This window comes from Spermophilus citellus (genome assembly GCF_964194105.1).
Source record: "Spermophilus citellus genome assembly, chromosome: 12".
Classification (NCBI taxonomy): Eukaryota; Metazoa; Chordata; class Mammalia; order Rodentia; family Sciuridae; genus Spermophilus; species Spermophilus citellus.
In genome coordinates this window covers 11,074,879-11,088,547 of record NC_138198.1, presented here as the reverse complement: position 1 = coordinate 11,088,547, position 13,669 = coordinate 11,074,879, and the positions used below count along the sequence as shown (strand labels likewise).

The window sequence follows — 13,669 nt, the reverse complement described above, 5'->3', positions numbered from 1 at the left end:
CATTTTTGAACTGGATTTTTTGTTATTACATATTCTAGATACCAATTCCTTGTTTAGAGATATTATCTGCAAAAGTGTTCATTCAATTCGGTAAGCTAACTTTTGCTTCCTGGTAGGGTTCTTTGAATCTTTGAAGTAAGTTTTATGTATTTGTTTGTTTATTTATTGTGCTGCAGATCAAATCCAGAGCCTTGTGCATGTCAGGAAAGAACTCTAGTACTGAGCAAAAATATATTCCCAGCAAAAAGTTAATTTTAATAAAGTCCTATTTGTATATTTTTTCTTTGTTGCGTATATTTTTGTGTCATATTTAAAAAACCATTACCAAGGGCTGGGGTTGTAGCTCAGTGGCAGAGCACTTGTCTCACAAGCATGAGGTACTGGGTTCAATCCTCAGCACCACATAAAAAAAAATAAAGAAAAATAAAGATATTGTGCCCATCTACAACTAAAAAAAATTTTAAAAATCATTGCCAAATCCAATGTCATGAGGATTTTTTCCAATTTTTCCTTCTAAGAATTTCATAGTTTACTTGAAGGGTTAGATGCAAGGAATTCCTAAAGGCGGAGGGCAAAGACCATTTCTGATAATGTTATCATTATCCAAATGTTTCATTTGGCATAGCTTTATAGACAGACAGACAGACGGACGGACACACACATACACAATCCCTCAGACCCTAGATTTTCTTAGTGACTGTTAAAAATTAAATGCTCACCAATGAAAACAATTTTGTATTATTTTACAAAGCAAAGAAACATGTATAAAGATGATTAATTGCTTTTTAATTTGTTTGAATCTATTTGATTTGTTTAGTCTAGATTTTAGAATATTATGTTTCTTAGAATAGGTCATATGTGCACATCAAAGATCTGTTGCCTTGTAAATACCCCATGCGCGTGCTCGCGCACAGGCACACTATCACGGTGGCGGGGCAGGGGACGAGCAAGGCTCACAGAGCACACACTTGCATTGCACAGGATCTCCTCTGACATGGTGAGCAACCCCAGGGTGAGCTCAATGCTCCTTTTCCTTTTTGTGTCCCTGACTATATACATAGGGATTTTCACCTAATGGGTCCACAAAACATGTGCATAAATAAATTTATTTACTGTTCTATGAGAGTCGAGGAAATACTGATGGAAAAAAAAAGATGGAAAAAAAAAAGCTAAAAAACTCACCAATTGGCTACACAGGATATGCCCGTGACTACGAACACGCATGACCTCTGGTTTGGAGGCGTTTTCTCTTATAACTGAACTGATACATTTTGAAATCTGAGAAGAGAAACACTTAGCTGAACACCTACCGTCTTTGAGTGTTCGATCCATTAAGATGACCCTCCCTGAGCTCAGACACTAATGATGCCACCATCTGTAAGACACAACCAGTTGCAGGTGAGCATCTGCTGCAAACAAGGTCACATCAGTCCTGGTATGAGTGACATTTCCACTGCAGTCCCTTAGCCCCTGCCCTCTGCCCTCCTTTCCTTGTATTTTCCTCAGGCAGGGTGAGAAGGAGGCAGTGCCAAGGCACATTTATCCATAAGTGGGTCCAACACGTCTTATTCTGCATTCCTACCTAGCAGTGAGCAACAATTTATTAATTTCCTAAAAATTACAAACAAAATCAATAAAAACTAAAAACATGCTTCAGTTCATTCACTTCTTTCTGAATTTTCTTTATTTAAAAAAATTCTTGGGGCTGGGGTTGTAGCTCAGTGGTTGAGTGCTTGCCTCACATATGTGAGGAACTGGGTTTGATCATCAGCACCATATAAAATAGATAAATAAATAAACATTCTTTTCATGTATTAAACTTTCAAAAGGGCAAAATGACTAACAAACATTAAATATCTCAAAGTATTTTGAGAAGAGTTCTGTCAAGGTCATATACTTAAATTTCTTGAATATGGTTAAAATTAAAGGCAGAAGAAAACACAACTTCGTTGCTAAGATGTAATATGTAACATTGTGTACTAGGTTACTTAGTGCATTTTCTACTTTCCTTTTAAATAAAAGATTTGTTCAAGAGCACACGGTTGTGTTTATACTTGTTAAGGAATGCTCTTCCCCCAGAGAGGCTGATTGCTTGATTTACTAAAACCTTTCCTGGTTTCCTTCTTCTTCTCATAAGCTTCCTTCTCACAGTTCTTCCTTACATGGCCTTAAGTCCGCCCAAGGTAAGAAGATATAAACAAAGGAAGGTTAAACAACTCTCCTGGAGGAGTGAAGTATTTCCACTTACCCACCCACCCCCTTTTTTTGAATATTTCAATACTAATAAATTTAACATACTCACATTTTTAAGCAAACCAGGATAGTAATCCGCAGGTTCGTACCCAAGACACTGAGTGAAAGGGCCGACTTCTTTTACATCAAATCTGAATGCTGAAAGTATATGCAATAACAAACCCTAAAACCCAAACAGAAAAAGGAAGAGTTGACTTCTTAGAAGTAGACAAAAGGCCTGTGATGTATGCCCAGAGTCCGAGTCGCATTATGGGATGGTCCCGATGACACCAGCAATTCCCCTCTGTCTAAATACCCAGCTGGCTTTGATTCAAGGAGAAAAGAAAACATGTTGATATTAAAATCATAACACTGATATAAGGGAGGTCAGAGGAGCAAGTGGACTGAAGAGGGAAGGGGGGAGGAAAGGAGTGTACTAGGGAATGAGACTGATAAAACTGTGTGTTATGGCATGAAAGAATATGGCAAATGAATGTGAATATTATGTATAACTATAATGTACCAGTGAAATATAGTAAAAAGATGAGTTGTTCTAAATAGAAATAAAACCTGTTTTTCAGAAAACAATATGAGCACAAACTAGAAAAAAACACAAAAAGAGTAATAAAATTAATGTACAAAACCTGAAATGACCAACAGTAAAAACACAAAGATAAACATGAACAGTTAACTTTTAAGAAAAAATACAAATGTCTGTGAAACAAATAGATAAATGTTCATCTTCATAGTATAAAGGAGCAAACTAGGGGCAGGATTTACAGGTCAGTGGTAGAATGCTTACCTAGCAAGTATGAGTCCCTGGGTTTGATCCTCAGCACCACATAAAAATAATAATAAAATAAAGGTATTATGTCCACCTACAACTAATAATATTTTTTAAAAATTGATTTTGGTGCTTTTAAAGAGTAAACTAGAACACACACACACACACACACCAGTTTCCACTTAGTGAATTAAAGCTTTCTGCAGATTTGAACACGTAAAGCTACTGGGTTCTACACAACAGGAGCCCTGGGAGCTACTGGGGAACACACGTGAGGACTTCTACTCATGCCAAGGTCCCCGGAGTGTGAGCAGGTGCACCAGAGCCTGAAGGCCACCTGGACTTCAGGATGGTGCCTGCTCAGGAGTGTGCCACCTGCACAGGACTCCCTGTAGCTAACAGGCAGTGCTCTGTGCAATCAGCTTGAAACCAGGCACCACCTGCCTTGAGAGCGTCCCACACCTCTGATGCACGTAGATACCCCTAAGGAAATAGATCTAAACATGACAGTGGGAATCATGTTCAAAGACATCATGGAAAACATCCAACAGCAGGGCACAGTTCATTTGTAACACCTTTATACAATGGCTCACTGCAAGCCATTAAAATATTTATGAAGAATGTAGGAGAGCATTTTAAATGCTTACATTATAGAACTAAATGAAGAAAGGAAAAATAATCCATACTTAAAAATTAAAAAAACAACAACAAACAAACATACAAAAAAAAAAAAACCCAGAAGGAAACATCCCCAAAGGTAACAGTCTGCAGAGTGGAGCCACGATGGGGAGTTGGTTACATGTGCATATAAAATCTTGCCCCTCTTTGACTTGTGTTTTCCAGCTTCCTGTATATGTGTGTGTGTGTGTGTGTGTGTGTGTGTGTGTGTGTGTGTATTCCTTTTATAATCAGGAAAAAAATTAAAAAGTGTTTTATTTGGAAATATTTAACAACAGTTTTATTGAAATAAACTCCTTCATACAGCATAAAATGCACCCCTTTTACTTAACTCAGTGGGGTTTTATTATATTCACAGTGAAACAGTCATTTTATGTTTTTTGTTGTTGTTTTCTGGAGACAGTTTTAATGAAATAAAATAACCCCCAGGTCCCATGGGGGACCTGGCCCAGAACCTGGTGGGTCTCTGTGCAGACCAGACTGTGGTGCTTGCCAAGAGCCCAGACCTGTCTGGGATCCTGCACACCAAGCTCCAGATGACACTCCTGAGTCCCTGTCCGAGATCAGCACAATGTTTTCCAATTAGAAAAACATCTAGTAGGTTAACAAGAGCTTGGAAACACCAGCACTCAGCGAAGGAATTCGTGTCTAAGCAGCCACTACAGACCAGCAACACACACAGCAGGCTCCTTAAAAAGGAAAAGGTGGGGAACTTACGAGGTGAAGGTGAACTTGTGTTTTTTTGGTTGTCAATGGCCCTTTTACTATGTGGTATATATGCATGTATGTATTGTGCTAAGGATCGAACCCAGGGCCTCACACATGCCAGGCAAGCATCCTACCACTGAGCCACAGCTCGGCCCTGAAGGTGAACGTTTTAAAAGGTGTAATTCTAAGGCTCCTTATGAGAGTGAGGAAAAGCTGCATGGGCCCCGTGCAGAATGTTCTTTTCTTCTTCCAGTCAAATCTGTCCTGAGTACAGAAAGTAAGAGCTGCCAGGCAGGGGGGTGGGGACAGAGGTGTGTGGCTCAGGTCCACAGGGGGAGAGCAGCTGCTCTCACTCCCCTAAGGCACTCACAGTGGCGGTGGGCTCAACCACACAGGGACATCTGTGTTCTCAGCAAGGGGGCAGGGGGGCCAGGCAGTCTGGGCAAGGGAAAGCCCTGCTGTACATCAGACTCAAGGCAGGAGTGGGGGGTCAAGGCAGGCTTGGTCTGGACACTAGGCGGGTGCAGTCAGGTTCTTGGAGGAGGGGAGTCCCCCGCCAGGTAGAGGGAAGGTAATGCTGGAAGCCCCCTGCTGCCAGACCCTGTGTTCTCTTTAATAAAGCACAACACTTTCTGTGTGCCAGGAGTGTTCAAAGAGCTTTTCACACGGAGACTGGTCCTCACAGAGTCTGCCTGGCAGATGAGGAAACGAGGAGCTTCAGTGTCCTGCCGGCAGCTGGGCACCTACTCTCCTTCTGCCTGGAGGCTCTCCTACCTCCTCCACCTGGTCAAATGTCACTTTCTGAAGGAATTCTAACAATTGTGACAACTAAAATTTGCTGAGTGCTTACCACATGTGAGGCCCTGGGCTAAATTCCTTAACTATGGCATCTCACCCAAGTTTTCTGTTTTTTAATCAAATTCCATTAAGCAAAGTTTCAATTAAGCCACTCATAAACAGGTGGCTATGACTACAATATTTCATATGAGTGACCCTTAAAAAAATTGAAGCACAAGGTAATATAGACCCGGGTGTACAACAGAAGGAAACCAGTTTCAAGGGAGAAGCAGCTATGAGACTATAATTCTTAAGCAAAATAAGGCCCAGGCTTAACCCAGTGCCTCCCGATGCACTGCTGCCCTACATGAAAGGTGACTTCCAACACCACCTGAGCACCACAGGAGAGAAGTCTAATGCACTGGCCAGATTCTGAGTGTGCAATCAGCACCTGTGATCAATTCCCGAGTAACATTTAAAATGGCCAGTCTCCAGCTACTATTTCCACACCTGCATTTCCACAAACTGAACACACGAAGTCTTAGAAAAATGACATTCCAAGACTGGCTGCCTGGAACCATGAGTGGCACTAAACCCTCAATGCACTGGGTGTTCTCCTACAAATGCATATCTAGGGTGAAGTTTAACTTCCAATATGGCACACTGAGAGATCAACGACAGCTAGCAACAGAAAGGACGATTTGAATAATCTACTGTAACGGAGTTGCTAGCACCACTGTTCTTGTGCTTTGTGCCCATGACGAACACAAAGGGGCTGCGTGAACACAGCATGGGGACCAGGACAGGACACAACCAAGGTAGCTACAGGGGCACCAACAGCAGGTGGTAGATATAAGGGACAATCCGAGGCCCTAGGCAGGATGACATCAGAGTTTATCACACTACTCAGAATGGCATGCACTTTGGAACTTATGAATTGTTTTATAAACAATTTTTTATTGGAATTTTTCATTTCATATTTGTTTTATTATTTCTTTGGAATCTTTCATTTAATATTTTTGGACCACAGTTGCCCGTAGGGAAAAGATAGTGTAGAGAGAGAAATTATGGATAATAGGGAAAGTAATATCATTTAATTGGCAGATCTCTTCTTAGGGCCTCCTTAAGTTGCTGACACTGACTTTGAACTTGCTATCCTCCTGCCTCAGCTTCACCAGTCACCGGGATTACCAGCTTTAAAGTGATTTTTAAAAATCAAATGCTATATAGTTTCACAGTCCCCAGCACCACACACACACACACACACACACACACACACACACACACTACAGAGCTAGTTCCCAAACCTATTCATTCATTCATTCATTCGTTTTTCCTTGTCCCATTTAAAAAAATAAATAAAACCTATACCACAAAACTCACTATTGGTGAGAAGACAGTAGGATGGGTATTCTGTTGCTGCTGAGAGCACAAATTTGTAAAGTTATGGGAAACCACTTGATAATATGTAGCTGCCATGGTTTTAATGTGTCCCCTCATGGATGCCCCAGTGTTGAGAGGTAGGATCTTTAAGAGGTGATTAGGTCACGTGGGTCATCAATGGATTAATGTTGTTATCTCAGGAGTAAGTCAGTGACTCAGGAGGCTGAGGCAGGAGGATCACAAGTTGGGGGCTGCCTCAATAACTTAGTGAGGCCCTAAGCAACTTAGTGAGACAGTGTCACAAAAAATAAAAAGGCTGGGGTGTGGCTGGCTTGGAGGGGGTGTGGCTGGCTTGGAGGGGGTGTGGCTGGCTTGGAGGGGGTGTGGCTGGCTTGGAGGGGGTGTGGCTGGCTTGGAGGGGGTGTGGCTGGCTTGGAGGGGGTGTGGCTGGCTTGGAGGGGGTGTGGCTTGGAGGTAGAATGCCACTGGGTTCAATTCCCAATACTGAAGAGGGAAAAAAAAGAAGGTGGGCTGGAGAGTGTAGGTCAGTGGTAAGAGTGTGGAGGCCCTGGGTTCCTGCCCCAGCACCAATAAGCAAGCAACTGACAAATAAATAAAAATAAAAATGATTAAGCATTTTAATAGCTAAGACTAGCTTTTTTACTGCCACCTAGTGACAAATAGTCTAAACACACAATCATTAAACAAGCATCTGGCCTTGGACAAAGAGAAATCCTGCAGTCATTTAAGCAGTTTCTTTTTTAAATGCTGGAATGGCAATCTTAGGGGTCCTCAACCCCATGCCCTCATTTTGGCCAATAAGGAACTGGGTTTTCAAATATGAATCGGTAGATACAAAAAGTATGTGTATATGATGAACAGGTTCTGGCATTTAAAATGTGCAGACCCATGGCCTGGACCTGTGATCTAAAATCCTTTGAGGGTGGGAAGTGCGGAAACCAAGGTGGCCGTGCCTGGCTTTAAGCCCAGGGTTGACTGGGTAGGAGTTTTCATCATGAAGGAGCTTGTCTGAAGCTTGGAGAACCACTGAAATGCTCACGCCACCACGGGGAAGTTTTATATGAGAAGTTTCAATTTTAGCTGTTTTCAGGTGTTCCTGTTGGTCCCCGACTCACTGTATCTGCTCTGCCTTGGAACAGGCAGCACATTCATGGGTGGGACAGGGACACCGGAGTAAGCTGGCTGTGGTCTGCGCATGGATGGGGTGTGGAAGACTAGCTGTGGGCTTTGCTCAGGCAAAGGTATGGGAGAGCGAGCCGCGGTCAGTGTTGCCAGACTGAGACAGAACACGTATTTTATGCTTCTCCAAACAATCTCTTCATCTGATCATTGAACCCTTGCAGAATTTCCACTGCTCTACTCTCTACTGCATGTCTCTTTGTATTAAAACACACACACACACACACACACACACACACACACACAAGTAAAACAGAATCCTCATTCTTTCATCCAACAAGACACATGTTGAGGTGATCTGTATGCAAGCCACCCCCCTGAGCTACCAGGTAGGGAGCCTAGAGTCTGGTGATGACCATGGAGATGGGAACAGCCATAGTGCGTGACTTAACACACCAAGTGCTACACTTAGGGGTGAGACGGTCACTGTGGGAACAGGCTTAGAGAGATGTGTTCCCACTGGTCATTTTCAGGGTGCTCCCAGAGTAGCAGGGTCTAAACTGACTCTGGTGGCTGGAGAAGCACAGAGAGCAGGAATGAATGATATGCTGGGGGAGGCAGAGGAAAACAGGACTGGAGGGCAGGGAAGAGAGGGGAAGGGGCCATCTCCAAAGACTCCTGTCGCCCCTGAGCCTCCAGGCTTTCATGGGGCTCCTAAGCACAGCCTACCCCATGTTTCTCAACCCACCTGGTCAGACTCACTTTCAAGCCTTCCTCTTTGATCCCTGGGTGAAGCCAGGCTCCTTGCTGGCTGCCAGAGTCACCCCAGGCCCAAGACACCTAACAGCGCCCTCCCCGCCCCAGCTGCCAGTGTTCCACTGATCTCTCAGAATCTGCCTTTCTCTAAGAAGCCTGCTCCAGTTTCCAGGGGGTAAGACCTGGTCTTCCAGAAGTCTCCGTGGTCTCTCCTGGCAGTGTTGCTAGAAGCAGCCTCACTCCAGGCGGAGGAGCTGCGGGCTCTGGAAGGAGGGGCCTGGCTCACTATGCTGATATTCCTGCCTGGACTGTGCACTAGCCCTTGGCACTTCTCAGCAGTCTTCCACAAACACTGGCTGGAGCAAAGGCAAAGGGACCACTGCTCCTGTCAACCCTGAGAAGTGGGACTGCCCTGGTTTCTCTGGGCCCTCCTTACAGGAGAACGTGACAGAGTTTGTTTCCACAGTTTGCTTTCCTAAGTCTCAGGTCATAAAATGCCCACTGAGCACTGAAGAAACAACAACAACAACAACACACTGTTCTGTGGTCTTACTTCAAAGAGACCGACGCACTGATGACGCTGACCAGAAGGCCTGCGCTGGTGCACATGACTCCATTGGGTAATGTGCTGCTCTGGAGCCCTGCAGCTCTGGTCACCTGTGGGCAGCCACGGTCTTGGAGCACCCAGGAGAGACAGAGCAGCTGGAGGTGTCAGCTCTGTGGAAAGGGCTTGAGAAACTTCAAAGCAGCTCAGCTGTATTTAAACAAGTCACGATGCAGGCTCCATGTTTAGGAAATCTCTTCCTGCAAATCTGATCAGTAAAACAACAGCTTTTCTTAATTCTCATTTGTTTAATTACCCCCCCCCCCACATTTATCCTGCAGTGTGTCACCACGTGTTTAATCTCTTTTCTCACAGAGTTTCTGTCTAGCAGTGCAGAGATGGCCTCAGAAATGCTGTCATTTTGAATACCGAGCAGTTCTGTTGCCACATAAAATACCTGTGCCCTCATGCTGAATTAGTCACTTCCTTTTTTACAGTCCCACGGCATTCTGTGTAAACATCTAGTAAAACATTTATGTTATTATACTGGAATTGTTTGTTTACTTAACTAATATTAAAATTCCTAAATTAATTAAATCACCTGCATGTGATCTATAGTTCTCTAAACTGGATGTCACACTGAAAACTTCTTAATAACACAATCTTAAATTATCATTTCCTCCACCAACACAGACAATCTAGAAATCAGACCAACACATAAGTGTCACTCAAATTTATTTCAGTGAACAGGAAAAAAAAACCATTCTCCTCTATAGAGTACCATGACCAGTAGAGCCCTGCACGGCACATCCCAAAGCAGCAAAGATGATGAGTGTTAAAGAAACTTCAAATTTCTTAAAAATACATCTTAGCAATCTGCAGAAGTGGAATTATACATGTACATGGTTTCAGCAAGAAAAGTTCGATGTCACAAAGTCGTCAATTTTCTGGCCTATCAACACATGCAGGGTCAATGACAATCCTGAATGAGGGTTTAAATGGCACTTCACAAGCTTTTCTAAAATTGACGCAAAGAAGCCAGGGCCAGGGCCTGCACAGGCTAATGGAAAGGAGAGAGGTACAGAGACAGGCAGCACACCCTCAGCACATAGAGCTCAGCATAGGCCCGCCAAGGAGGGTGAGGGGCAGGGCCACACATCCTGCTACCACTGGGCACAGGTGCTGAGACCACATATGGCCCACCGTCACGGTGCTGTCCCTAGTAGTTGGCAGCACCTGTGATATGAGGTTTCTCGAGACTCAAACTCTTATGAAATCTGAAATCTTTGATAAAATTAAGGAAAATCAGTTTTCAAATTATGATGCCCACCACCCTTGATAAAACTATAAAAAAGCTTAGAATTCTGTAACTCAGAAAATATTTTAGTTTCCATGGTATTCCTTATTTCCCAATTAAGATTTGAAAGATATTTCAATATATAACTAGCACATGTGGTACTAGAAAAATCTATGATCCAAATCAAGAAGTACATCCTAACTTAAAGGGAATACTTTCTGAAACAATATTACAAATAAAAGTTATGATAGTCAAAACTATTTGAAGTCAAACTCAAAAAGAATTTTTTAAAAATCTTAGAACTTGGTAGACAGAATTTTCTTATGCTAGCACAGTAGCATGCTATTCAAACCTTCTGCACATCAGTTCAAAGTACGATTGCTCCAGGTTAAAAGATGGAACAAATCTATCCCCTTCCCTTTTTGCAGTTTTACATTCATAGCCAAAACAAATGATTGCAGACAGATTCCTGCAGCTTTTCCTAAAAAAATCCTGCCTTTCAAAATGTCTTTTTTTTTCTTTTTAAAATTTATATGTCCCATTGCAGTTTAAATGAAATGATCTACAATAAAAACCTAACTGGCCTGGTATTTTTAGAGCCTTCTTTACTGTGAAGTAAACACTCACAATCTGGAGAGCCGCAGTGGTGAGGCCCCAGCGAGGAGGAAGCAGCTCATTCACAGAACCCCAGCACCCACTGTTTACACAGCCCGTTCCATGAGCCGGATGCTGACATAACACAATTCACAGAATTTCCAAACACAGGTCCAATCATAATAAAGTCTGCAGTTCTTACTTCTGCTTACAGAACCTCTTGCTTGCTCACTCATTAGTTCCAGGGGGAAAATAGAGTTGGTTTTCCAAAAACCAAAATCAAAAGGCTTTAGAAAATAAGCCTGAACAAAGCAGCAGTATGAATGGTTCCAACCACGGCGTTAAAACACATTTGTAAGAAGGTCTACAGAGAGGCAGATTCATAAACCTAGAAATGCAGGCTTTACTAGGGACACTTAGCTCTGGGCAGCTCACGTGTACTCAATGAACACCCTGTGAGCGTAACTGCTCCTATCTCTACAGACACCTCAAGTGCCTCTTGTCCCCTTTTCTAACACACTGTGGCACTTGCCTTGTAAGCACCTACCCATGGGTCTATTCTGCATGGCTGAGCACTGCTGGAGAAGCCTCACAAGACCCAGTCAACAGCGCTGGCTTTGATCTCAGACCCCACCTAGTGGCACACTGCACTTCCTTGGTCACTTCCTGAGCAGCTGTGTGCTGTCTCCCTCTCTCATTATCCCTCCATGCTTCCCTTGAAGCTCCAGGGAGGAACCTGAGAAAAAAACTCCCATGCCGCCACCACTTCTCACGAGCTCACCTGCACACACACTGTCCTGTCTTCCCATCTGGGCCACTGGAAGGAGTGCCTCTGTCCCTGTAAGGTACCGCTGTCCGCCTCACTCTGACCGCCAGACTCCCGCCTCATCAGGACCCTTGGCGCAGGGACCCACGCTCCTCTGCACCTCCAGGGCCCACCTCTGTCATCTCTCCAGCCTGCTGAGGCAGCTCCCTGCTGTTGAAGGACGTACTCCTGGATGCTCATCTCCCTGCTGGCTGCTGCCCACTTCTTTGCTCTCCTCTTATCACAGTGTCCTCAGAAAATTGTCTAAGCGTGCTATTCAGGTTTGGATATGAGGGGTCCCCAGTAAATTCATATGACAGCCCATGCAGCAAAGTTCAGAGGTGAGAGGTTAGACCACAAGAGCTGCAGCCCCACTGCTGGATGAGCCCACCTGAGGGGCCCGTCCTCTGGAGAAACTACTGTGCGGGTGGCAACTGCAGGCAGGTGGAGCTGGCTGAAGGAAGTGGGTCACTGGTGGCATGTCCCTGGAGACTGTACCTGGCCTCCCTGGCTCATCCCTCCTTCTCTGCCTCCTGGCTGTCATGAACTGAGCTGCTTTCTCCACCATGCCTACCACCACACACTGCCTCACCCTGGGCCCAGAGCTACGGGGTCGGGGACCATGGACTGAGACTTCTGAAACTGAGACAAGATAAACCTTTCCTCCAAGTTGTTACTGTCGGGTATTTTGGTCACAGCAGTGAAAAGCTCATTGACGCACTTGCCTTCTCTGCTTTCCCAGCTCTCACACTTCAGTATGCTCTAGTCTAGCCTCGATCCCTCCCAATTCTCTGGTCAGAACTCTGGTAGCAAACTACGGGACCCTGGCTGCCATAGCCTCACACACAGCAGGCTGCGGGCTGCCCACTCCCCAGGTCTCCAGGACACACAGGCACTGCACACCTGCAGAGGGTGCCCACAGGTCCTAGCTGCTGAGACACGGCACCTCACGCCTCTCTTACCTGGTCTTATTTGTTAGTACCTCCCCCTCAAACCCACTGTTCACACGTTGGAAACCTCTAAGCTCAGCAGGGTCCCGAGGAGATCTCCCCTAGCTCCACGGCTTTATTTAATGCCGAGATCTTCTAATGAGGAGTCAGGCTGCAGTGTTGATGTCCGAGTGCTGATCCCTCTTGGGTCAAGAGCTCCCCTTCTGCTCCACAGCTGGGAGGCCTGTAGAAAGACTGACCAGAAGGTATGGGCCTCCCTCCTGTGGCATCCTGGGAGTTCAAACCCATTAAGGCGCAGCCTCACCCCAGCCATCATCCCACTCCTGCAAGTGTGATAGCCAGCTTTCTGTCACTGTGAGAAAACAACTAGGCTAATCAGTTTAAAAGGAGGACAATGTTATTTTGGCCCACAGTCTCAGAGGTTTCAGCCCATGGTTGCCTGTCCTGTTGCTTTGGGACAGTGGCAGCACAGAGCATCATGGCAGAGGGAACTTGGACCACAGCAGCTCACTCAACTCGGGGCAGCCTGGAAACAGAGGGCAGAGGTCCAACCTACTACTGGACCAGGGTAGAGCAGAAAATTTCTTTTGGGCAGCTCCTCATAGGAAAGTGAGGGGGAAGGTCAAGGGAACAGAGGAGGCCAGGGTCCAGATATCCCCTTCCAGGGCAATTCCAGTGATCTACCTTCCTTGTTCTAGGCCCTGCCTCCTACTGGGTCCCTCACCTCCCAGAGCCCCACCAGCTGGAGACCAAACTGTCAACACACGAACCTCCGGGGGACACTGCAGATACAAAGCAGAACAGTGAGGTGACACCTTCCAGAACGCCAGCCCAGCCCTGGCCTCGAGCCCATGCCGCAGGTGCATAGCACACAGCCATCTGCACGTTGCCATGGGTATCTCAGCAACTCTATCATCTGTGCCACCCAAGGAGATACCTCTGCTGTCCACACGGTTGCTCAAGTCGGAATCTTAGACACTGGCTTGGGGTCATCTGCCGTCCCTTTCATACCCTCCACAGT

At 45.1% G+C, this 13,669-nt stretch overlaps 1 protein-coding gene across 5 annotated transcripts in view; it reads right to left on the bottom strand.

Moving 5' to 3' along the window:
• The window catches only part of FANCC (FA complementation group C), a 192,608-nt gene that overhangs the window by 61,986 nt on the left and 116,953 nt on the right, over positions 1 to 13,669 (bottom strand). For all 5 annotated transcript variants that reach the window (XM_081262803.1, XM_081262801.1, XM_081262799.1 and 2 more), the window contains 2 exons: positions 2,303 to 2,416; positions 1,311 to 1,375 (listed from right to left, as the gene is read on the bottom strand). In XM_081262803.1, the coding sequence (XP_081118929.1) occupies positions 1,311 to 1,375; positions 2,303 to 2,416 (179 nt within the window). The remainder of the gene's footprint in view (positions 1 to 1,310; positions 1,376 to 2,302; positions 2,417 to 13,669) is intronic.